Below are 26,106 nucleotides of genomic sequence, written 5' to 3'. Positions count from 1 at the left end.
CATTAACCAAAAAAGTGAGGGCTAAAAATAGCCTATTCCACAGGGAGGTAAGGCCTGAGTACAAAGAAGGAAGGGTCTGAGGGGTAAGGTACAGGGAGGGTCCAGACACATGCCAGCCTTCCTCTGGTGGCCCAGCCCAGCCACTACCCACTGAGCTAGGGCTCACAGCCCCTGGCCCTTCTCATGCTCCCTGGAAGAGTCACAGCACCACCCTGCAGGCCATCCGCCGATGCGGAGGGCCCTCGGTTTCTGGTCCACACCTGCCCTCCCATCAGTCACAGCCAACAAGAGCTCTGGCGGGGACCAAGTCAGTGGATCCTCCCTAGAACCCCCTGCTGTCACTATCCCTCCCCCATCATCACCTGACCCACAGTCACCCCTTCCTGACACTGAGAACAGAGTCCTGAAGCCATTAGGTAATAAGTAATGTACCTGAGCCCATGTCACGGATAGGGTCAGAGCACCACTGGGCTCCATGGCCTGACTCCAGCGAGCACAGGCAGACGAGCTGGTGTCAGCTCAGGTGTCCCCTCTGGGAGCCCTCCCTGGTTTCACTGGCCTCAGCTGTCCCCTGAACGTACAATTGCTATTAACATACTGAAATGCCCTGCCCACCTGTCTTGTTCCCTGTCATCAGTTCATGGAGGGAGAAACAGGCTCTGATGCCTGCGTGCACCTCCTCATCCTCCCTGAGGTCAGCACAAGCTCCATAGTTGGTGCTCTGAAAATGGTTTCCCGTCTTCACCTGAAACGGCCTCACCTTCCTTCAGTGGACGGTCCCCTCCACACCTGGCTTCGCCCTCACTCTGTGAAGTCTTCCCCGTAAGGGGCTTGGAGGGGTAGCAACACATCCTTCATTTGCTTCAGCTTGGCTGAGAAGCACAGAAGTGACCCCCCCTCCTCTGCCTGCCTCTTTTGCCACCTGGACAGGCCAGTTCAGCTACCACTTTGCTCTAGAGAAAGGGACAGGAAGCTTGTCCATGTGAGCTTGGCCAGGCCACTCCCCTGCCATCAGCCACAGCCTGCTGAGGAGGAGACCTGCCCTGCCAACCCCCAGAATGACCAGCACTAATGTACCCATGGCTCTCTGAAAAGCAAGACCAGCAGATGCAAGGGTGGAAGGCAGAATGGCTAAGGATGAGGCAGGGTATTGTGTGGGCCCCATCTGGGGTCAGGACAAAGCAGGCACCTGATACAATTTGAAGGAATGACATTGCTGCTTCTGCCCCATTGTGAGTCAGGAAACAGGAAAAATAGGACCAGAAAATCCTGCGTATTAGAGCTCCAATTTTAATTAACTGTCTAGAAAGGCAATGCCTCTAATAATAGCCAAGACGGATTTCTAGCTCAACTCACCTCCGCTGTGTAGAAGGAAGTGGGGCACCCGCACCTAGAGCCACCTGTGATAGGTGAGAGCACGTAGGTGGCAGGGGACAGCCACTCCGGGAGCAGCCGACCACACCACACAGCACACCTGGGTGGAGAGGACACACCAGGTGTCCCCGCTGCCATAGGTGTGCTCAGTCTGCTCTCACAAATACAGACTGGAAGTTTCCACTTTCAGATCACACAGCCATAGACTAGACAAACGGGCCCAAAGTAATTGAGTGCCGACTGAGCAATCGTTGAATGAGACAAACTATCATATTGACCGTAACGCCTGGCTGTGGGACGGGACACAGTCTTCCCAAGGGCCTGCTCCATAAGGGGCATCCACGATCAGTCCCAGCAGCCAACCTGCTCGGCCGACAGAAGAGGAAGCACAAGGCCAGAGGAGCACTCAAAGTTGTCCAATGCCCGCGAGGGCTAGGTGCACAGACAAGGCGGGCAAGCTAGCCAAGCATCTGTTGCAGGGCTGAGAGAGGCAAGGAGAAATTCTTGCTGCAGAAGCAGGAGTAGGTAAGGGCCTACCTGCCCCTTTTTTCTCAGGTCCCCCAAGGGACCTTGTCCACAGAATGCTAAAGGCAGAGGCAGTGAGGCCCAAAGACTCCATGCCATATGGTTTCCTATGACCCTTGGAAGCCACCTCCCCAGGTGGCCCACGGCATCTGTAACGTGGGTGGGCCGGGGCCTATTCCGTGTAAAGGGTCCTCCATCCCATCTTCCTGCAGCCTCTTGAGCCCACAGCACATTTAGGCAAAAGGAAAACTAACACTAATTGACCGCCTGAGGGCCTAGCAGAGTCTGGGTGAAGCTGATCCATGACTCAGCTCTGGAAGAACCAGAAGTCTACGCTCACTCTGCACCACGTGAGCAGCCGGTTTAAGCCAGTAAACTCAAGAATAAAAAAGAAAAACAATTCGACCCCCACTCAGGCCAGCAGGATGGACAAGTGGTCTGACTTGAGAATGTATGGTCACTCTGGTTTGTCTGAAATAGTGCTTTCACTTCCCCTTGGGTACTTGTACCACCAACGTTCTACTTTAGCATGTACTGAACTTGAGAGCACAATTTACTCTTTTTCAAGGCAGCAATTTGAGGGCAACCCCTCTGTGCTCCGGACATGCTCACCCCTTATCTCACGGTGTTAAACACGGTCAAAGGAAGACAGCAAGGAGCTGGAGCCTAGACAGGCAGGCAGCCATTCATCCACTACAGCTGTACCCTGGGGTTTCCAGGGTCCAGGGCAGATATATGTGGGTAAGTCAGACTGATCCACACGGTTGTCAACAATTTACAAGGCATTGTGGGTTGGTGTGGAGGGCCCCAAGTGTTCTCCCATCCATTATACACTGGCCAACTGAGTCTGTTAGAATCTTCTCTGACAGAAGCCCAGAGAACTCCCCATGGACACTCAGACGTTCACCAGCATCTCACATCTTCCCACAGCTCTGTGGGGCCATAGGGAGAGGGCCATCACTGTCCCATCTCCTGAGGGGACCCAGACACACCACTAGCCCATCCAGGGGTCACAGAGACAGACAGCTGCAGCGCTGGGCTGCCACCCAGTGTCCCCCACTCCTGGTCTGCAGCCAAGTCCTTACGCAGGGCCCATGGGTGACAGGCTCCACAGGCAGGCTTGAGGGCAAGGCTGTGTGCCCATCCTCGACACAGGTGCCAGCTGGGCAAATGTCTGTACCTGACACCCCTGGGCCGTGCTCTCATGTTGGAAAGGAAGCCAGAAAGAGAAAGAATATTCCGGCTAAGTTCCCAGGAGAGCACAAGAAGAAGGCTGACAGTATGGTGAAGTGACAGGCTTTCGCTGACTGGACTCAAACCTGGCTCTGCTTACATTTGCTAAGAGGAAGTGATCTTCCTCTTCCCCCAGGGTGGGGGTTCAAGCCCCACCGGCCTATGGCCCAGATCAACCAAATGAAATCAAACAGTGTGTGTGTGGAGGGGGGGGGGGAAGGGCAGGGTGGGGGGGAGACAGCTTCCTGTTGCCACAGAAATGTCCTATCTCCCTACTCCTCCCTCTCCTGGATGCCAGGCAGGCTGTTCAGTTATCTAACTCATCCCACAGTACCTCTAACCTGCACTTAGTAAATACTGACCTTGAACCACAGCCTTGGACAAAACCCTCACCGCCCACCAACTGGGCAGCAGCCACAGAACCACGGCAAAAGGACCTCTGAGCTGCACAGCCCGCAGGGCACAGAAAACTTGGCTGTGCTTCCCACGCAGCCAGCCTGGCCCTGGCTCAGGGGCCCTGGGGATGGAATGGAATCTGTTTCACTACCAGCAGGGGACCCCGCAGAGCCCTGCTGTACCTGAGCTGAGGTGTGCACTGGAAATTCGGACCACGGCCCGAGTGCTACCCTGTGGGGACCTGCTCAGGAAGCGGCATCATCCTTTCCGGCCACACCCTGCCCTCAGTTTATGAATCACTGCATTCAATCGTCCAAGTAAACAGTCCCTACTGAGTCACTTTAAGGATATTTTCTCATTTAATCCTTGATGAGGTAGGACAGGGAATGGCTCTGGAACCATAGGCAGCCCTGTGCAGTTAAGTTCATGGTTAAAATGCACTAATATCGATGTCCCCCACACCCACCTTGTAGATGGGAAAAGTGAGGCTGAGGTTGACCCTCAATCCAACCAGGGAGGAGGTTCAGAGCTGGGACACTCTTCTAAGGCATCTTCTACAGGCAAAGCATCTAACTCTCCACATTCCATGTCACATTCCAGCTGTGACCCTGCTCTCATCATCTCACCAGAGGAGATAAGTCCAGGTGTCCCTGAAGCTCACCAGCTCCACCACTGGGGAGGCTCAGCAGGTCTCTAGTTGGTGGAGCCAAGCCTGGGTTACCCCTTTTTAACAAAGGCTCTGCTAGGCCCGGATGCTCTCCTGATCACAGGGCATCAGAGATGCGCCCTCCCTGCAACCCCAGAAACACAAAGGTCTCCCAGGGTGGGCCCCTCCCTGCTGAAAGCACCCTTGTTGGCCTGTGCACAGGGCCACATGGGCCGGGGGCTAGTGTGCTGTCCCCCCATCACCTGAAGCTCCCCTATAAACCCCACTTCCATCCACACATCACAGCATCAATGGCACGTGCCCACAACCCTGCCATCGGTATCTGCAGGCCTAGACTGCTGGTTTCACATGCAAACCACCCCAGGGGGCAGTCCCACTTACGCCGATTGTAAACTTGAACTTGAATGGTGGCCCCTCAAAGAACGCGGCACAGTTATCATCACTGCCCGTGGCCAGCCGGTACGGTCTGCTCTGCTTGATGTCCACGCTATTGATGACCTTGTTGTGTCCTGTGATCTCGCCCACGGAAGAACCACTGTCCCATAGGAAGACGGCTCCAAACCTGTACCCAAAGAGAGGACCACGTGAAGAAAACAATCAGCGCTGGGAGTGATGGGGGAGATGTGGGCTGCCGACTGGCCAAAGCTTGGGGGTGGAGGGGAGACCCACCACAGCTGCGGCTGGACACACCGTGGTTTCGGCTATGTGCCGTATCTGTCAAAGAATCCGAGCACGGGCGCCCCTGGCAGGGACTGGATGTCTGTGTCTACGTGGTCCATGGCCAACAAGCCTCCCATGTGGACAGTCCCCTACAGACACTTGCCAGGGCTTATCAATTTCCTAACGGTTTCATTGGGCAGTATTTACAAGCTGCCATCGCTCTGAGAAAGGAGAGGATACCCTGCTGTCAGCGGACACCCAATTAAAATGTACTGCGGAGGTTACTTTGTGACTGAATGAAAACGGAATTGGTTGGACCAGATGACCTGGAAACAGTGGAAGAACTGCCACCTGCAGGAGCACACAGTAAAAATAGCCTCTGAGTAAGGGAAACGAGGGGCGTGCCTACCAGGTCCAAGTGTTTGCCACAGCCGTAGTGCCCTGGAGGGGCCCTGACCGGTGGTACTCACCCTGCTTGTCACTGGACCCGAGTACAGCCACTGCCGAGGGCCACCCTACCCTGTCTCCACTTGTCCCCTTTTCCTATGTAAGGTTGCACCACCTTTAGGGACGTGCCCAAACCCCTTGCAGGCATGTGTGGCTGTGTGGTCTGCTGGGAGGGACCCCAAGGATGTTCTTCAGGCTCCCTCCCACTTTCTCCCTTCCTGCTGACTGGAGCGTGAATGTTCCAGGAGGTGAGGAACCAAGGATGTCAGAGACAGAGAGGGAATGTGCCTGGGCCCCAAGAGGCCAGGCCCCGTGGGAATGCACACACACTTGTCCAGGTCCAGGCTGGCACAGGTGTCACTGTTCCCCTCCCAGCCAGGACACCCAGGAGGAAAGCAAAGACAAAACACGCGGGCAGGGAGGGGCCAAGGCCAGAGACTCACTTCTCCCTTCCTTCCCCGACTACTGCGATCCTCTTACTGTCTTCTGTCCAAGCAATGTCCTTGATCTTCCCAGCAAAAGGCTGATACTCATACTTTAAGAGGTGCTCCTTCTGCGTGGTATCCCAGATCCTCAGCTTTCCAGATACATCTGTGGACACAACAGGGTGGCGAGAGCCAGGTTCATCACTGGGCCAGGGCCGTGTGGGCACAAGGCACACCCACACAGTGCTGTCCAGGGGTTCACAGGCTTGCTGGAGTTACCCCAGGCTGCAGCTGGGAAGAGGGACCTGTTTCAGGTAAGCAAAATCTACCACTGGTCAAGCAGAGCCTGTGGCCTCTGTGAGGACCACTTCTGGGCCTCTGCAGTTCACCAGCCATCAGCTGAATGACAAGCCCTGTGCGGGATCAGAAAGCCAAGACACACCAAGGCACACCCCAAGGCATCAGGAAGCAGTCTGGTTCTAAAATGCTAGTAATCTCAAGGGGGGATCAAAATGGTAGAAGGGCCTTGGGCAGCTTTCTTAAGGTCTGGGACTGAAGTTCTTCGTTTGCCAAATGTGACGACAATACTAGTGACAGCTGCCTCTCCGGCACAGTGGCTGAGCTAACAAGGAGCAGAGCTGTGTGTGGCTGGCGCGGGCCATGATTTGCATGCAGCCCCCACCTGGGCTCCCCTCCAGCGCCTTGCCTGCACCCTCCCGCTGGCACCCCCGCATCTACAGCATCTAGGGCAAGGCGCATCCCACAGCCCAGATGACTGAGGTGTGAGCAGGATCCTTGTGTGAGGCACACCAGGAGGGTGGTACTACAGGCAGATCAGAAGCCAGGCCTCTCCTCAGGGATTAGTAATAAAGGAACGAGATGGGGAGGGAGAGGCACACCCTTCCCTTCCCAGCAGGATCCCGTCACCAAGATCTGAGACCAAACCCAACATAGCCCTTTCCAAATTAGCATGAGGATGGAGGATTTTACACTAACTCCTCAGGCTTAAATCCTCAGGCCAGACTGGGTCTGGGGACAAGTCCTCTCATTAGGTAGGCTCCCGTGGGTTCCCAGGATCCCCAGGCCCACTATAGGACAGAACAGCTTCTGTCTTCCCATCCAGGCCGCAGAGCTGAGGGAGGAGACAGAGGTTGCAGGGCCCTCCATGGGTGGCAAACACCACCTTACCCCTACAACTGCACCTAACAGAGGAGAAACGACAGTGCCACCTGGGGTGGGGGTAGCAGACTGCTGCAGAGAAGGGAACACGAGTTAGCATATGTGCAGTCTCAGCCTAGCACTTGGTTATGCTGTGGGTGCTCGCTGCAAGCTGGCCATTGCTCTGCAGGCCACCCGAGACCCGGACTCACCCAGGGGAGACTGACTGCCATGTGGGAGCACTACCTGAGGGGCCCCGGGGGTCCTCGGCCTCTCCAGGTGAGGTCCAAGAAGGCTGCCTGGTGGAGGTGAGTTCCAAAGATGACCTGGAACTAGGTAAGTCCCTAATAAACAGGCCAGTGGGAAAGGACAAGAGGCAGAGGCTAGAGCATCAGAAAAGGAGCAGCACCGTGTGTGTGCAGGAAGGACACACGTGTGCACGCGGTTTTGTGCTCACACTCACGCACACATCAGGCCGTGTGGTCAGCCAGGCTCAGGCTGGTCCAAGGGGCTCTACAGCCCGGCGGAATCAGCGTCCACAGCTCAGGCTGACGGGGTCCCACCCTCCTGGACAGGACGGAGCCAGCTTTCCTGCCTCCCCGGGGCCCTGCCAGCCACTTCCTGCTCCTCGGGGGGGCTCAGGCTCCTCTCCAGGCTGGCACCAGTCATCTTCCCACTGCCTCCCTGTTTGCCCCATGGGCCCTGCTTGCCCCATGAACCCTTCTGAGGAGGGCTGACAATGGCCCATACTTTCAGGTGTACAACTTAGTGACTCGCCAGGCTGATACATTACGCTGCGCGCAGAGCAGGTGTAACTGCCATCTGACCCGATGTATCTCCCGACTGTGTTCCCCATCCTGCTCCCTGTATCCCCAGGCTCCCTCATCCCATTCCTGGAAGCCCGTGTCTCTCTCCCTCCTTCCGCCCCTCCCTGCTGGCAACCACCCGTGTGTTCTCTGTATTTATAGTCTGATTCTGCTTTTGTTTGTTCTTTTTCCTTTCTTAGATTCCACTCCTAAGTGAAATCATACAGTCTTTGCCTTTCCCAGTCTATTTTACTTTAATACCCTCTAGGGTCTCCCATGGTGTCTGGGATGGCACGATCTCATCCTCCTTTAAGACTGCATCACGATTCTATCGTATACATATGCAGCACAGTTTCTGTATCCGTTCATCTATTCAGGGACCCTTAGGTTGCTTTTATACACTTTATTCTTTTTGGAAGCAGCTGGGGCCAGAAAGAGAGTGGGGCTTGGAGACCAGGCACTTGGGCCCCGATGAGGATGGCAGCCCCCATGCAGTCACAAAACAGACTAGGTGCCCACGGGTGCCAAGGCCCGTGCTAAGTGCCAGGGATATAACAAAGACACCTGCCCGGGGCCAGAGACAACGGGGACAAAGTACCTTCTGTCCACCGCTGGGAAGGCATCTCCCCCTCCAGATAATACACCGCCCCAAGGGGGAAAGGTTTGGGTGAGCCTGCCCCCTCTCCTCAGCAGCTTAGCAACATGGTGGGGTAGCAACGGGGAGCAGCGAGCGAGATGGGCCTTCCAGTGCCTGCTGAGGCCTCTGCTCTTCAGCTCTGCAGCCTGGTCTCTCCTCTACGTTCCTCACCTGAGCAACCCTTAACTACCCCCCCCTGCCCCCTGCCTCTAGGAAATCTGCCATTCTGCAGCCTGGGTGCACTACTCTGAGGGCAGCCTGGGACTCACAGCCCTGGTGGGTGCCCAAGGGACTGAGCGTGCAGCATAAACCACTAGCACAGAAGACAGGGCTAGAAAAAGGGAATTGGATGTGCCCTGGAAATGGCTCTGCATGAGACAACAGGGTACCATGGGCCATGTCAATCCAAGGGCAAAGACTGACCACTTTGTTCAGGGCTGGAGGCCTAGCCCCTGGCATGGACTTCTCACACAGACGACCTTCTGGAAGGTTCCATCATTCAGTACAGACACCGACCATCAGACTTACAGGAATCTAAAGGTCCCATAGAGGGCTGGAACCCCAACTGGGAGCAAGCCACAGGCCTCCAGAGGTGGGACTCCCACCTCAACCCCAGGGGAACCCCAGGTAACAGGTAACCCACTTAGCCAGAGAGCATAGCACTTTCTCAGCCTCCCTCCTCTCACTCCAAACCCTACACAATCACTATTTTTAGCCCAGGACCTAATCCCTGCAGTGAAGGTTGGTCTTCATTCAATTCAAAGGACCAGCTAGAAATGTAAATATGATCTCTGCATGCAGCCCAAACCTCCCTCAGTTCCTCTACCAAATCAGGGTGCTTTCATGAGAAAAAAATGTCAAACTGATCCTTTACTTATGTGAATTGCCCTTTGTAATGGTCTCTGTGCCAGCCTGCCTCATTGATTTAGCATTAGGATGTGAAGAGCCCAGATTTCTGGTAGATGAAGCACCGTGCCCTGGGATGCAGGAGTGCAGGCCTGGGCTCCCAAGTGATTCAGCAGCCGGGCCTGCAGCTCCAAGTGCCAGGGCAGAGAAGCTACGCCAAACAGGCAGTGGGGCCCTCGCCAACCACACTTCTCTCATGAGAAGACGACATAATTTTAAAAGGAACCAAGGCTACGTCTTGGGGCTTTCAAGGAAAAGGTATTTTGCTGGTATGCAGGGCCGGAAAAAAAAAATGCACAGCTAAAATGAATCAAGGGATATAAATTAGAGCAAGTTTTACAGATGGAGTTGGAGTAGATCTAAACACCAACATCATTAAGTGCCCACTTTGGGCCAGACTCCCAGCCAAGCCCATCACACACAACCCTGACTGCCTGCTTTAGCCAGCAGCCAGCATAGCATGCCTGTCTCCCTGGCATGTCCTGGGTTTAGTGGAAGACACTTTGATCACCCGCTGTCAGGTGCCACCAGCACAAGACCCTCCTAGGCATTTTGTATACGCTGCCCCTCTGGAACCTCTGTCCGGCTTCTGGGAGACCCAGGAAGGTAAGTTCTTCAAGGAAGGCCAAGCAGTAAGGGACATACCCTCCAGGGGTATGCCTCCCAGTGCCTCCCAAGCAGGGAGGGACAAACGGTAGGACAGACCAGCCCCTCGGGCATATGAATCCCAGCCCTCCTCTCTCGGCAGGATATTAGTTCTCTCAGCAATTCATTCCTCTCTGGGGAGGCTGACAAGGCCCAGGCCCGCCAGAGACAGGGCCGGGCACCGGCAAAGCAGCAAGTATCTGTTGAGCGCGTGAATGAATGAATGGGTGAATAAATGGGAGGCACCGGTAAGCCGCGCTAACTTCTGTGATTCCTGGCTCTCATCTGTAAATGGTAACACATCTACCTCAAAGAAGTGGGTGAACAAAGCATCCAACGTGGTAAAGATCTTTGTGTCCCTCCTCCTAGCCAGCCTCCCACAGAGCCACACAAAAGCCAGGCTAGAGAGAGCAAAGGCCCAGACCAGAGTGAAATGGAGCGCTTGCCTGAGGCCAGCATTGACAGGGACTGCGAAAGGAGCAGCTAATGAATAAAGGTGACACCAGACAAAGCCACAATTCAGAAAACACACGCGCGTGCACACACACACAAAATGAGCTCTCAAACATCATGGTACAGCTACCCGTGAAGGCCCCTGGCCAACCTCACAGGAGCATTTCTGCTGACCTCTGAGCTGGAAGCAGCTGGAACGCCACCAATGACAAAGTTCTGCAATGGGGCTCTTTGGCGGCTTATGTGCTTTCCTGTCAGCCTCAAATGAAACTACACTGGCTCCACCTGCTGCAACCCCCCCCCCCCATTCCTCTATCCTCCCCGCCCCCCACTCCCCTTCCCTCCCTCTCCACCTCCCACCACCGGACAAGCCAGGAGCCGGGTTTGGCCTGGGAGGGACTGCTGGGCCACATCACACGCATCCGTGAGCCACGCACGCACACAGGTACCTCCAGAGGCGATGTAGAACCCGCTGGGTGCATACTTGGCCACCACCACCTGATGGGCATGCTCCGTGTAGATGTCAGCAAGGGCTGGGTTCTGCAGGGAGGAGACCAGAATGAACACAAGGAACGGAGAAGCAGTCAGTTGCCTCCCACTCTCCCGATCAGTGGATCTGGGGGCTAAAATTAACGCACACGCACGCACTTAAGTCAAAACCTCCGTAAAGAAAAATCCCAGCGGTACGACTACCTGCCCACGCACCTGCCGCCTGCCTGCCTATCTTTGGGTCATAGAAATCTACGGTTCTAACTCTTTCTCTTTAGTTTACGGCTGTCATGAACTTGAGATGATGGTCTTTTGCTTTTCTGCCCTTGACATGGCACAAATGTGTGTGAATTACATATCTGTGAAGTACACACATGAAGTTTCACTGCAAAAAAGTCTACTCTTCTACGTTTCTCTATGGGAAGCTTCCAGTTGCGGCTGCTTTCTTGAGTCACCTGTGTGTGGTCCCCCTGTTCAGAAGCAGCTCCGCCCCAGCTGCCAAGCCGCGCACAGCCTGAAGCGGAGGCCTGGCTTTGAGCTCCAGCAGCAAGCACGGTGGGGCGTGGGGCTGGGAGCCTCCCCTTGTCCCAACCTTTGCGGGGAAATGTGGACTTCCTACTCGCTTTGTAGCACAGATGGAAGGTTGGCTGGACTCACAGCAAAAACAAGGCCAGCATCTGGGACTAGAAGCACCGTCGCTACTCAGCGAGAAGGTTTTAACATCTAATTTACTAAAAGTAGATTGTGGCGCCCCCACTTCCACACACAGTCGAGTGGCCTCAGCAAACCTGAAACACACGTACTGAGATGGCTCTCAATTTGTCTCTACAGCCGGGCTTTCTTGAGGAGGGAATAAAGAGTCGGTCATCTATCCTCAATTCCCACTGTCGGCTTTCTATGCTCCTGAAAGAGGCAGCTTCCCACAGGCTGGAGGCTAAGGGCACATCAGGTCCCAGGGTGGACACCCAGCTTTTCAGAGGCAGCTGCTGCAGGCACATCTAGCCTGACCCTCAACTGTCCTCACCTGTCCCCAACCTGACCACAAGATCAGAAGCCTGTACTATTCTCAGCCTTCCGGCTACAGGATCCGCACATCCCCCATTCTACCAGACCGAGACTGGAGAAGATGACCCTAAATTCTACCCCCACCCAACACCAGTCACCTTCTGGCATTCCTGTTAGTGCCATGTCTATCTGCAAATGCTGTTCCCCTGGCCAGGGCTACACCTACTTATGAGGCCTAATTGAAGAGCCATCTCCTGCAGGAAGGCTACTGTAACGGCCTCTCTTCTGTGGCCCTAAAGCATTTAACATGTCCCTACGGCAGTTACGACACGCGATACAAGTATCCCCTGCTTTTCCAAAGTTTGCTCTATGCCAACTTTACTTTTCCAAAGACCTACATTAGTACCTATTTTCACTAACCGAAAGAAATCCACAGGATTTCTGTGGAAAAGTGAAAAGGATTTTCACTTCCACGAAGAAAGGCAAAAAGCCCAACTAGCATTCAGCACTGGTTTTGTGGCAAGATGAGCCGGTATAGGGTAGCACGCACCCGGGAGCAGCCAAGTGGCGCCCATGGCTCCTTCGCCAGCAGACCTCCAAGCTGTGTCTGGAAGCACCTGGGCTTTACCTCCATTTATTTGGTGCATCTGTTAGCAAGATGTGTCCTAAGGTATCAGAAAAACCAGGACAGGTGATTTTTGGGGGGTCTAAGAATGCTCAAATTTTTTTTGTATAAAGTAACGGTAACTGCTTCTTTGCTTTAGTCCATTTTCGCTCATGTAAGGTTTCATAGAATGCTCTGGTTTTGGATAGTGGGGAAACCTGTAGTCCCAAATCTTGTAGTCCCAAACCTTGTTATTATCTCTTCCAATTAGTTTTTCTGTGACCAGCTTCAAGTGCATTTATTTATCTCTTCAACCATCAGAGCAGTTCACAAATAGTAGGTGCTCAATTAATGGTTTTCTGGGGGGAGAGAAAAGTTTACCAAGTCCTTTTCACCCCTAAGACTTAACACTCATCATTGTGTGATGCAGTGGGCACTTAATATACATACTTCCTAAATTAATCCATCTCAGGATAAATATCTGCTTATGAAATTAGAAAGGATTTCAAAGAGGATTGTTGTGAATGGCAAATAGGCACACGCAAACGTGCTCCATGTCATTCGCCTTTGGGGAAAAGCGAATTGAAACTACAACGAGGTACCACTACGTACCCACCAGAATTAGCAAGATTAAAAGATCAACATCACCAAATGCTGGCAAGGATGGTGGGGAGGTGGGGTGGCAAGGGTGGGGTGGGCGGGGCACAGGGTACTGGAAGTTTATGGATTGCTGGTAGGAATGTAAAAGTATGCAACTGGAACATAATTTGGCCAGTTGTTCATCAAGTTAAGCATACGCTTACCACGTATAAAAACTGCAATCCCACCCTCAGGCCTATGCCCGGAAAACAAAGCATGTATCCACAAAACGACACATGCATGCAGATTCATAGCTGCTTTACTCATTAACAGCTCCAAACTGGAAACAACCCAAATGTCTACCAACAGGCATTTGAAGAAACACTGTGCCCCAGCCAACAAAAAGGAGCATAGTACCAACCAACCAACACGCTCAGCAGCTCCAGTGCACCTCAAAGGCATTATGCTATGTGAAAAAGTTAGACACAAAAGACAACACTGGATTGCAGGACTCCTTTTTTTATGACATCCTGGAAAATGCCAACTTTAAGGGACAGAAAACCGATTGGGCCTTGTCAGGTGTTAGGTGTGGAAGCAACCCCGGATGGTGAGGGGTTAAGAGAGCACTTCTGCAAATGATGCAAAGGTTCTGTGTCAGGACTGAGTTGGTGGTTATGGGACTGAACATATCTGTCACTGTCACGTAGCAGATGAAACTTCCTGTATGTAAATTACACCTCAATAAAACAAAGACACTTGGTATCCAGTAGACAGGTCCCTAATCCAACCCACTCGTGCCCAGATTACTGCTTTATTCTAACACTCTAACATGGACAAGATCCCTTGCAAAGAAGGTGGCCAGCAAAGAAGCTGACCAAATGTGGACAGGCCACCCCTACTGAGATCCTTTCCAAGCATCTGTTTCAAGGCTGACTGAGGGATCTTACATCCTACACAGTGGGTACCAACAGCCCACTTTACATATGAGAAACACGTCCCATGGGCAACGGACTGCCCATGCTGGCACTCAGCCCCACTGGGCTCTGCCTTTAAAAGGGTGGGCTCCGAGGGCACAGGGTCAAGGATGCAAGATGAGTAGGCAATGCCCCTGGGAGAAGTTCTGCCCCTACACATTCCTTCCCCTAAATGGTCAGGGTGGCAAGTGCGGGGGGGTGGGGGGGTGGGGGGGACACCCAAGGTCATCCCCAGCAGGCTCAGCACCAGAATCCCAGGCTGGATGAGACATCTCCCTTGTCTGCACTGCAAATACAATTGAGCCAGCGAGGGAGGGGGCCAGATTCTCCAAGCTGAACATAATGACTTCATCGCAGTTGGTGGCAAGCTCTCCACCTCTGCTCAGCAGACACAAGGAGGCTAGCTTCTAGAGGCAGAAAGGGGAGCTCTCCTGTTCCCACTGTTGTCCTGCCCAGTCAAGCTCATTCCAGATCAACTAAGGTCTACAAGGCACAAGGATTTATTTGGACCCAATACTCCCTGCCTCATGGGGAGTGGGGAGGGTGAGGGTGCGGCAGCAGCTCCCCTCACTCATCCTCCCTCCCCTGCTGCCTCAGGGAAGAATAGGACTTGGATGAGTAATTTATTTGGCCAGAGCTAGGGAAGAAGGAAAATGAGCCAGTAAAGGGAAGAAAGCCAATTCTGGGTGCACCTGCCGTAACAGGAATATTCCTGTTACGGCAGGGGCTCCCCTCCCTAGGGGCCTGGGGAGGTGGTTCAGGAATGCCTTGAAGTCATCCAGCCAGGGGTGCTGAAGCTGGGGTACCCCTCCCCCAGGACTTCCTGCACTTCTACAGGGAGAGAAAAAAAATGGGTAGCCCTGGCACCTGAGGCCCCACGGGTGTTAAAGGGGATGTGGGCTGGCTGACACAGCCCGCCACAGCTTCCCATTGACTGGTCTCTGACCCAGGCCTGGCCCAGCCCTGCCCAGTCTTCTCTGACAGTTCCCAAACCCACCTCCTCTTTCCGCCCCCCTCCCCAGGTTCCATCTAGTTCCTCCCACCCCTCTTGGGGACTACACTAGTACCACTAGTCTCTATTTCTTGTCTCTAAGTCCCACCTCCGACTACCTTGTTTCCCTGCCTGATATCCTTCCCTCAGGAGCTGCAAGACCCAATCCCACTGCCTGCACTCTTCTCAGACCCCGCACCACACACAGGACCCCCACTCCGGCCCCCCTCAGGCTTGCCCTCCCAGACCAAAGCCCCTCCCCAGCACCACCCCTAGCTCAGGGCCTGGCAGTGGGCACTCAGCAATACTGCCGAGTGAGGGGCATAGCTCAGGGCTAGTGAGATCCTGGTATAAGCCCCAGAATGCTGCCCATCCCCCATCCCACGCCCACCGCCTGGGAGGTCAGGGAGCCTCACAGAAGACAGGAAAAGATGCAGTCAGAGGTGTGACAAAAGACTCTGGGACACGGCTGGCCTATCACATGCCTTGCAGACTCTACAAACACCTGCAGGGACAGCAAGGTGAGGGCATTCTGGCCACAGTGGGAGCCAGGTGACAGGAGGCACCACCCGAGGAGACCCTCTCTCCTGTGGACTACGGCCTGGGGGCTCCTACCTGTGGAGGCCCCTCCCCAGGACCAGACTTCCTTCTGACAATCTTGTCAAACAGAAAAGGACCCCAAATGCCCCACATTGTCCCAATCTCCACCCTGCAGGAGGAGACTCAAGATATCAACCAAGGGAATGCTGAAACTCCCTTCCTCGGGCAGTGTCTACCTAAGCCACCGGCTCCCCAAAGCTCTTTCAGGTCCTATGTCCTCTCAGGCTCAGGAGGGATCAGAGGTCACCACACCATCCACAGTGCAGCCTCCCTGACAGACCAGTGTAGAAGCTGTTGGCACGGCACTCTGAGAAGGGCCTCTGTGCTCTCCTGTAGCAGCTGCTGGTCCCTGGTGCCTCCAGAGTGTCCTGGGCTCCTCCAAACTCAGACCAGACAAAGTGAGCATGACCTTCTGGGAGGATTGCATTTCATTCAGAGCACTGGCTTTCCAAATACTTCTAGTTCCTAAAAGCAGTTCACTGGTAGCTGGACCTGGGTATCCAACACGATCTGCGGGGACCTCTGTTCATTGATGACTAAGGACAAACTCAAAGTACTGCACAGTAACCCTGTGTGGGGTTCGTGCAGACACGTGTGCTTCAAGCGGCAAGCTTGAGCCCCCCCCTCCACCCCTGCTGCCTCTGAAGAGAGAAAGAACACCTAAGTATGACTCATTTACTCCTTCCAAGAACTCCCTGCACCCCCTCTGAGCTGGCCCTAGACATCCAGTAGTGAGCAAATGCTTCATACAAATATGACCTGCGATCAGTAGCAATCAGCGAGCACTTCCCCGTTCCACCTTCAAAGCTCCCGCTCGCCCAGAGGACTGGCGTCCTAACTGGCAATCCAAAGTCCATCGTCCATTATGACTCACTCCTTCCTCCGTGAAATCACTAAGTGACTTTCTTCTCTTCATCTGCCTCCACCTGAAATGCCTTCCCTCCTTCCTAGTCCTCAATGATGCCTTCTAATTATCTTCTACCACCCAGGCAAAAGTCACCTCCAAGAATCCTTTCCTGCTGCTCCAACTGGAAACGATCTCTTCCAGCCCTGAATGCCCACTACCTGCCTCACCTCCCATCCCTTCAGCCTTACGACTTTCCGCCTTGTACCATTCTTACACCCACATGGCTTCTCACTAAACAGACTCCGCAGAGAACAGGGCCTGCATCTGATCCAACACCACTGCCTCCAAATGCCCCAGAAGACTCAGGCTGGCTGGACCCCAAGAACCATTCCTGAACCACTGTGCTCCGTGGAAGTTTCACTCTGTTGATTCCTCTAAAGCCTCACAGGAAGGTAAGCTTGCAACCCACTTCACAAGCAAACTGGGTACAGAAAGGGTGATGTACCCAAGGCTACCCAGCTGGTAAGTGGTGGGGGTGGGGACCTGAAGCCAGGTAAGAGCCTTTATTCCTCAGTTCTAGTCTCTTACCTATGATTGGTACCATCGTTAGCCGGATTCTTTGATTCAGAGGAGCACATCAATGTGGCTGATGTTTGAGCATTTCAAAACCATGTGGGGCCACTCAGGAATCCCTCATGGTCTGCCACTCCCCAAGGGACTGTTCCTCCTGCCTCCAACTCAACCTTTTCCTGACGGGAGCAAATCACATTTAACACAGGGACCCCCGCACACAGGACACTGGCACTTCCCCGCCTGTCCCCCACCTTTCCCTCTTCTGCCTAGAGCCTTCCTGAGCAGTCATGAGGGGAGTCTGGGGGAGGCTGTCTGGGGACAGTTCCTAGCACCTCCTGGGGCTTCGGTGGCCACATCTCTAGGAGACAGTCTGTAGCCAATAGGGCAGTTGTGAAAAGGAGGGCAATGTGTACCATCTCAGCCCAGGTGACCCTCTAGGGGTCCAGAATCAGGACCACCTCTCCGCTGGCCTCAAGCATGAGGCCCTAGGGATACTTGTAAATGAACTAAGCTAAATCCTACAGTGACCCCATGACTCATGTCCCTATTCTTACAGATAAGAAAGCCAAATGGGATAAAGTACAGTAAGTGCTCGGCCACCGCCCAGCACAAAATGCGCTCAACCAACATGAGCTCCTTTACCAGAGCCAGTGCTCCGGGTTGCATGCTGGACTGGCCTTAAGTCTGTGTTCCCTGGAGACCAGCTGAACATGGGCAGGGGAGAAGGGGGGGTTAAGTGCCCGGAGCCCCACACTGGGATGGTGTTGGGGAGAGGAACAGCCATTTCCTGGATAAGATCCCAGGGAGCAAAGATAAAACCAGGGGTAGAAGCTACTAGCAAGTAGACCAAAGCTTGGGATCCAGGTCTTCCTAGGGGGTATATCACCACCAAAGCTGGGCAGGTTCCACCACTGAGACTTTAGAAGAGAAGCACAAACAGCCCTTTCCACTCCAGAAGTCTACCATCTGTAAGAAGGCCCCGTGGTGGGGGGTGATGGGTTGGTGGGGGCACAGTCACAGGGTCAGGATCGTACGGGGATCCAAACAGGCATCTCCAGCCATCCCAGGACAGGCTTGGCCTCCACCACCCAACAGGAATCAGGACCACCTCTCCGCTGGCCTCAAGCATGAGGCTGCAACCTTGTTTTCTTTAACCTCCAAGGGTGTGATGTCCCTCTCTCTACCTCTACGAATGGGAACAGGGTAAGAAACACATCAAAACCACCAACCACGTGCAGGAGCCCATAACTGTGCTGAGAGCATACAAATCAGAGGTCTTCCAACCTCTGTGCACACTCTGTGCACACATGGTTCCCTATGTATATTGTCTCTCGTCTCTGCTGTCTCTGACTTGGACAGTTTCCTCTTCCTGGAAAACTCTTACTCAGCCTCCAAAGCCCAACTCAAATGTTTCCCTTCTCCAAAAACCTTCCCTGCTGCTCCGTGGCAAACTGGATCTTCCCTCTTATTCCCAAGCCACACGGGACATTCTTTTTTAAAATGCTTAACCAGAGCATTCGAAAGTTACCCACCAAGGTTCAATCTCAACACTACTGGTAGTTTGGGCCCGGTAACCTGTAGTTCAGTCCTGTGCATTGAGAGACACCTGGCAACATCCCTGACCTCTACTTACTAGATAGGTACTAGTAGCCCAAAAATAACTTCAGACATTGCCAAATATCTCTCAGGGGGTGGAGCTTGGGGCAAAATCTCCTCATAACCACGGATTTAAATCTTGGGCACTGTGGCCATGGGCAGGGCTCAGCAGGACGAGCTTAGTGAATGTGTGTGGGAAACACCAAGAGCCAAGGATTGGTTCTATCAGCTGTTAGGCACTTGCTGAGTGTGTTCATCTTAAACCTCAAATCTTAGGTATAGAACAATCTCTACTACAGATTTGGTCATATTACTGGTCGGCTTCATCTTTTTTTTTTTTTTTTTTTTTAAGATTTATTTAAGAGAGAGTACACACATGCATGCATACAGGCAGAGGGAACAGCACAGGGAGAGGGAGAAGCAGACTCCTTCCTGAGCAGGGAGCCTGATGTGGAGCTTGACCCAGGCCCCTGAGACTGTGACCTGAGCCACAGGCAGATGCTTAACCGACTGAGCTGCCCAGGTGCCCTGCAGTCAGCCTAATTTCTTAACTGTCCTGGTGGCCTCCACAACAGGGCTGCCCAGCCCCCCACCCCTGGGCCCTGCACACGCTCAGCTCCCTCACACCCAGGGCTCCAGCCCCAGAAGTCCACAACCCCTGCCGGGGACCTCTAGCCAAGCCCGCCTCACCTGCCTGACAGTACTGACCCTGTAGCGAGGGCCCCACGGCACCCGCGCTTCCCCACAGTGTCCATCCCATCCATGCCCTCATGTCGGTTTTCCCCACTAGACCGAGCTCTGAGGACAGGCTCCTGGGCTTAGCAAAGCAGATGCTTGATAAGTACTCGTACAGAAGAGGGAGGGGCAAGGCAGCTGGGCTGGGGGTGGAAAGGAAGTGCCTGTCCTGGGCCAGGTAAGGCTCAGGGAACCCCTGCCATGACTGCCCACGTGACAGCTCCAGCTGGGCCCCAAACAGCTCCATGGCCTTGTCTGAGCCCGTGTCCTCACTGGTTCAACCTCGTGCACATGCTGCCTGTGGTCTCCCATCCAGGGGGTAACCAAATACATCACTCCCTTCTGTCACCTGGAAGCTGGTTCCACTCCCCCCCAAGAGCAGGAGTTCCATGCAGGAGGGGCCTCCTCTGTATCTGTGCTCCCCCCAGGGCTGGTGGCCTTCCTTGACGCACAGCAGGGACTCAGGAGGCATGTACAAATAGACAGAAGGGACGATGTCAATCCTTCTCGAGCCATCTGTCCCTTCATGTACACCCCCCACCCCCCGGGGGGTGGGCACGCACAGGTGGTCCTTCTGCACATGGCTGGCAGCAGATTGCTCCTGGAGAAACCCAGGACTCAAGTTCAACAACCCTGCGTTTCACGCTGCGCTCTGAAGCAGAGCGTGCTGAACTGCAACAGATAGTTCACTTCCTGGAATTTGATTTTATATGTCACTTTTTCAAATATACGTTTTGGTTCTGGAATCTAGGGATTGGATTGCTTTAAAAGGGAGCTCCAAACCTGCCCTTGTAGCAGGTCTGCTGGCTGCTTCTGGCAGCTTTTGAGGCGTCTCTGCTGGGAAGTTCATTTGCCAAAGCTGTTTTATTACAGGGCCATGATGCTGGGCAGTTCAGAATCCTGAAAAGGCTCCCTCACTGCCATTGGGAGTAACTCTCGCCTGTCTCTGCAGAACAGGTAGGGGCAGTGAGTGGCATGCTGGCCTCACGGAAATATACCAGGCCCTCCCTTCTGGATTATTCTTCCTAGATGGCTATATCACTGCATGCTTTTAATTCTGTGTGGCCACAGATGTATTGAAAGAAAATAGGTAAGCAACACTCTTTTCTACAAGCTTATGAAATACCATTATGCTAGGTTCACAAAATAACTTTTAAGTCAACACAATGGATGACAGCAGTGGCTCCAACTGGGAAGTCACATGGGCATAGATACCTGTTTGGTTTGAAAGAAGGGGGAAATGCTGCAAAGTATTAAGTCCAGCAACCTCAAGCCGGCTGAACTTTTATTTTCAGCAGTAAAACCTTCGATGGCTGCCTATCATCTCCATGACACAGCTTGGCTTTCAAGGCCTTTTGACCAATGAATAAACCTATTGAGCACCTGTTATGTGTCAGGTACTTTCCTGGGTGAGAACACAATAGCAAATGAAACAGAGGAGAACAAAGGGCTGCTTTCGAGGAGCTTCCAGTCTAGTTACAGAAGATAGGTAGATGCACACGTAGTTGTAGAATGTGCTGGCCTGCTTCCTGGCTCGTTCTGGGTTAGCACTGAGGGGCAGAGAAGGCCAGGATGGGAGTGCTGTTAATTCTTATATCCTATCCTGAGACAGATATGTGACATAACTGGTCCAGCCGTGCTGAGAGGAGACTGGAGGAGAGCCAGCATGGAATCAGGAAGACCAGTCTGGGTTTTCTGTTTTGCAATCCAGAGAGGATGGTAGCTTAGATGAGGGTGGAAGCAGAACAGGCAGAAAAAATGTCAGTTCTGACGTTAGTCTGAAAGTAGTCTCCAGGATCCACTAAAGAATGAACTACTACGGGATGGGAGAGAAAGCGGGAAATCAAGTAGAAGGCTAAGGTTTGGGGCCTGAACAGCTAGAGGAACGGCACTGTTGTTTTGGGGGAAGGACATGTGGGAAACCTGAACGTGCTTTGGACACATCAAAGTAGGGGAAGCCAAGCAGACAGCTGTTGGGACATTCCCTCACCTGGTCCCAACCTTTCTTTCAGGCCTCCTCTCCCTGCTGAGCCTGTATAATAGGCAGACCATCTTCCTTCCTATCGCCTGAACGTTCATAAGGGTTTGTGTCTTTTTCCCAGGAATGCTGTGCCCCAATAAAAATGGTGTCCATCGTTAACTAAGTACCAATGGCTCCCAATCCTACAAGAGCCTAAGTGCCTGAGTTACATCCAGAAGAGGAACACGTCAGCAGCATCTCATGCTGTCCTGGCCCTGCAGAAACTTACATATAGATAGGAGAGGAAAGGAGACATGCCCTCAAGAAAGAATGGTAAACTCTGGGGTACCATGAAAAAAAAAAAAAAAAGACCTCGGAAGAACGAGCAGAATGGCTTTCACACGCTGGGGAACGTTTGCAAAGGGGGTGCTTGTGCACTGCTGAGAACTATTTCTCGGTTGGGAAGCAGCTCCCATGACTGGCCGCCCTTGCCTGCGGGCCCGACCCCTCTGCAGAGCGATGGGCCCACAGGGCTGCAGGAGATGCTGCAGTGCAAGAACCCTTCACGGCACCAGACACACAATAGGTACCTCACGTGAGGCCTCCCCCCTGGAAGTACATGTAGACCGCCACGACACGTGCATGATCATCAGTCAGGGGATCGTCAGTCAGGGCCAAACCCGGGAGCCCCCCTGCTGGATCTGAGAATGGTTGAGTCCATTTTGTTTGCCAGACTACAAGTGAGTACCTGCTTAGGGCCATCCAACTTTTATTTACTCAAAATCTTGGGACTTCACCGGGGAAAGCTCCAGATCACTCCCACCTAAGTCCCTGGTGAGGTTTCCCTCAGTGCTGAGGGAGGCCAGATCAGCTTTCTAGGAATCTGTGTGACTAGCACAAGAGCTCTTAGCACCTTCAGTGAACATTCACACCCGCCCACCCTTTCATGTGAGGTGCCCAGCAACCAGGGGCAGGACTGCAACTGCCACCTGGAGTTCGGTCCTTCAGCAGAGGGACAGCAGTGACAGGCTGGATCACCCAGAGATGACTGGAGGGCCAGCAGCACTTCAGACCACTCAGAGCTCTCCTTTCACAGGTCAGGAAAAAAGGCGAGGCCCACAGAGCCCCTTTACTCCCTTAGCCAGCTGCGAGGCCCCTGAGGGCAAGTGCATCTGATGAGCAACAATCCCAACCCAACTAAGGGTAATCACAACAAATGTGAATCTAAGTTGACAACCCCTGGGAACGTGACCAATCAAAATCATCCACCTACAAACTGTGCGCAAGGCCCAACCCCTAAGTGCTGGGCAGGAGAACTCCTCCCCCCACCGATGGTTGTGCTGGCACTTCCACCTTCCATCCCCCATTCTACAACTCAGGCTGAGGAAGGGAGAAGAAAGATCTCAGTGTGCGAACCCAGCAGTGGGGAGACCAACAAGCAGGCTGGGCCATTTCAGTAATTACAGAGGAGTAAGAGGAATCTGCGAGGATTTCCCACGACATTGGCTCAAGAAGCATTCCGGGCCTGGGTACAGGACGTCTGTCTAAATGACTCACGGGAGTAAACTGGTTCCTGGTTTTCCACTGGGGCTCACACCAGGCTGGAGCGCAGCGGCCTGCGCAGGAGCCCTGGCTCTGCCGCGGAGACCCTGGGTGTTCACGACCATCATACATAAGCGCCGTTTACCCAGTGCTGGGGTGTGCCCGGCGTGCTGGGCCGGAGGGGCGCCTCATCTCATTCAGTGGGCCCAGGCAGTCAGCGGGAAGTGGGGGCGGGGGGAGCCTCATCTCACCACCTCCATTTTACAGATGAGGACACGGACTCGGAGGCCCGAGTCAGCAAGTGCCCCGAGGTCAGGCCGCAGCTAGCCGGGCGTGTTTGATCCCCTTAATCCGGGGCCCCATACTTATGCACTGAGCTAATCTGAGCTAATCTGAGCCTCAGTTTCCCCAGAACCGACAGAAGAGGGCCTAGGGGAGCTTGAAAACCGCCTTCCAGGCTTCCGAGGTGTGGTCCCCCCGGGCTGCGGGGGCGTGGCGTCCGCCCCGGCCGGGCCCGCCGGCTCCCGCGGGAGACCCTGGGGGGCGGGGGGGGAAGGGGGAGGGGAAGGGGAATTAACCTGGGGGCTGCGCCCAGGGTCGGCGCCCGCGCCCGAGCGCCAGGTGGGCAGAGGCTACTCACGTCGATGTTCCTTAGGATGACGCACTTTCCGTTGGTGTAAAGAAAATTGTTGCCCTTGGGGTCGCCGCCGATGATTTTGGAGACGCCCCTCTCCACCTGGGGGAGGCTGGCGAACACCTTCTCTGCGGAGACACGGACCACGCGGGCGCGTTAGGGGCAGCCCCCGCGTCGCCCCCGGCCGGGCTGGGGATGGGGATGGGGCCGGGGCGCCGGGAGCGCACGCGAGAGGGGCCCCGGCCGGTCGCAGCCGGTCACCTGTTGCCTGTTTGCAGGAGCGCAGGGGACCGCGCGACTTCCCGGTCGGCGCCCCGGGCCGGGCCCTGCGGGGCGGCGGGGGCTCCGGGGGCTCCCACGGGCCCGCCTGCAGCAGCAAGTCCGGGGCGCCCGGGCCGGGGGTCGCCGCCGGGCGCCCCGAGGGCGGCGGGGCCGTCGCCGGCTCGCGTCCGACCCCCCCCCCGCGGCCCGCGCCCCGCACCCCGCGCCCCGCCGACGGCCGAGGGGCCCGGCGGGGGGCGCCCGCCCGGGGCAGCGGGCGCGGCACTTACTGATCTCGTACGGCATCCTCGCCCACTTGTTACCGCGAGCCTCCGGGCCGCCCGCGCCGCGAAGCACACTGCCGGGGCCGGGCGGGGCGCGGGGACGGGGCCGGGCCGGGCCGGGGACGCGGGGCCGGAAGGCGGCGCCGGGCGTGCCGGGCGCGGAGGGGGCGGTCCGAGGCCGGGGCTCCGAGGCCGGCTCGCGCCCTGCCCTGCGCGCTGCCGCCGCCGCCGCCGCCGCCGCCGCCGCCGCGCCGAACCCGGAAGCGCGGCCCCGCGCGCGGCTCGCCCCCAGCTTTGACCATATATAGTCAAGCGCTCGGCTCGGCGGCCGCAGCCCGCGTGAGCCTGCGCGGACCGGGCCGCCCCTCCCCCCGCGCGGCCCCGCCCCGGAAGTGACGTCCCACGCGGCCCCGTGAAAAGGGGGCTGCGCGGGCCGGGCGGGCGTCAGACCGGTTCTGGCCGCGGTGGCGCTCGGGCCGCCCGAGGCTGGGTCGGGGGCTGCGGCGCGTGGGGACTCGGGGCGGGTCGGGCCGGGACGGGGCCGGGGGCCTTTCTCGTGCTCGTGTTTGCGCAGCCGGCCCTCCGGGCGCCGCTCAGCTGCTGCTTCTCTTAAGAACCTGGGGGAGCTACACAGCCGAGGGCAGCGGAAACTTTGGGGATCTCCTGGGTGGGCCTGAACTCCCATCTCGAGACTTCTAGGGAAAGCAAAAGCCGAGGAGAGCGAAGGGAAGCCACAGGGTTTTCGTTGATCAGTGAGGCAGAAGGAGGCAGCGGCTCCTCGTTAAGTTAACCGGGGGCGGGTGTTGCCCGAAGGCTCCTTTTCCAGCGGGAAACCTTGGAGGGTGATCCTTGCCTTTCTACGCCTCTTTTTCTCAAAATCCCTCTTTCTCAAAATCCGTCCGGACAAATCCCTCATTGCCTCCTTGGCTGTTAGTCCCACAGGGCCAAGCTCTGAAGGCGCCCTTGGGTTAGTTAGGCAGGTGTCTGCTCTCTGGCCTGCTCGGCTCCTACCCTCCCCACCTTCACCTCCGTCTGCTATCCAGGTTGCAGCCTTTCAATTGAAACCTACTTTTCACCTTAAACTCTGTGGGAATTTCAAGTCTCCAGAGCTTAAAGCCTTTAAAAAAAAAAAAAAAAAAAAAGGCTGGTTGGGCCCTAAGGGCTGAGTCTAAGGGTTAGGAAAGCCTCCACCTACTGCCCTCGACTGTACCTTCCTTTCTTTCTCTTGCAAACTGTCTGCCTTGTTGCTCCAGGAATGCTCCCTGCCCGCAGGGCCTTGGGCGATTTTTCTACCTCAAATTACTCTTCCCAAGTACCTAACTGCTCCAGTGTCACCTGCTCCATGCAGGTTTGCTTCTTTGACCACCTTCTCTCAAATTCCAAGCTTCCAGCCCTTAGGAACATATTCCTGATTCTTTCCTGAAACATTCAGAGTATACACCTGGCACACAGATGGTCAAATGGTTGACCTCACACCCCACATGGGATCTTCGATCAAGAAACCATGGATGGGAGGGTAGTCTTGTGAACTCGAAGGACCCTGAAGGAAGGTTAAGCCTTCATACCAAAGGGTAACTACTGAAACAAGTAGTCCAACAAGTGGTGGCTGTAACTATCCTGAGAAACCAGGATTTAATTATCAGCCTTTAATGGGACTTGGATTCAGAACAGGTGGACTTAAGTTCACCCCTAGGATGCTTAACACAAGGATGTATGTGGAAGTAAAACTGGCACTAACCTCAAGCTCTTGCAAGCTGGTACTCTAACACGTGTACAGAGTCTCAGGCTTAATGCTGTTTGAAAAGGAACTTAAGCAAAACCACCTCAAAACCCTGGCAAAAGATCTTGCTGCTAGTTTAGGAAATTCTGCTAACCTGGGGACCCGAAGTTTGTGTGGGGATGCTGGTCCTAGCTTAAACATAGTCCTTCTACAGACAGGACTTGGCAGAAGATTACCAGGGTTGAAGGGGGGGTGGGGAGACGTCAGCATTATTCCTCTGGTTCATCTCTGGGATGGTCTGTTTGGTGGTCTCAGCTGTAAGGGCTCAGTAATAACGGAGTATCAGCTGTGGTTCCAGCACTTTTCCTTGGGTTCTGCAT

The 26,106-nt window shown here is 54.8% G+C and overlaps 1 protein-coding gene across 1 annotated transcript in view; it reads right to left on the bottom strand.

Annotated features, from left to right (window-relative positions):
• WDR1 (WD repeat domain 1) overlaps positions 1-24,233 on the bottom strand; it is a 42,771-nt gene extending 18,538 nt beyond the window's left edge. The window contains exons 1-5 of the mRNA XM_072737780.1: positions 24,013-24,233; positions 23,468-23,589; positions 10,782-10,872; positions 5,746-5,893; positions 4,577-4,757 (exon numbers count right to left, since the gene is read on the bottom strand). Coding sequence (XP_072593881.1) covers positions 4,577-4,757; positions 5,746-5,893; positions 10,782-10,872; positions 23,468-23,589; positions 24,013-24,028 — 558 coding nt within the window. The 5' untranslated portion in view covers positions 24,029-24,233. The remainder of the gene's footprint in view (positions 1-4,576; positions 4,758-5,745; positions 5,894-10,781; positions 10,873-23,467; positions 23,590-24,012) is intronic.
• Between the last annotated feature and the right edge of the window lie 1,873 nt (positions 24,234-26,106).

The sequence above is a fragment of the Vulpes vulpes genome, chromosome 14, assembly GCF_048418805.1.
Source record: "Vulpes vulpes isolate BD-2025 chromosome 14, VulVul3, whole genome shotgun sequence".
Lineage (NCBI taxonomy): Eukaryota > Metazoa > Chordata > Mammalia > Carnivora > Canidae > Vulpes > Vulpes vulpes.
This window is presented reverse-complemented; position numbering and strand designations above follow the sequence as displayed.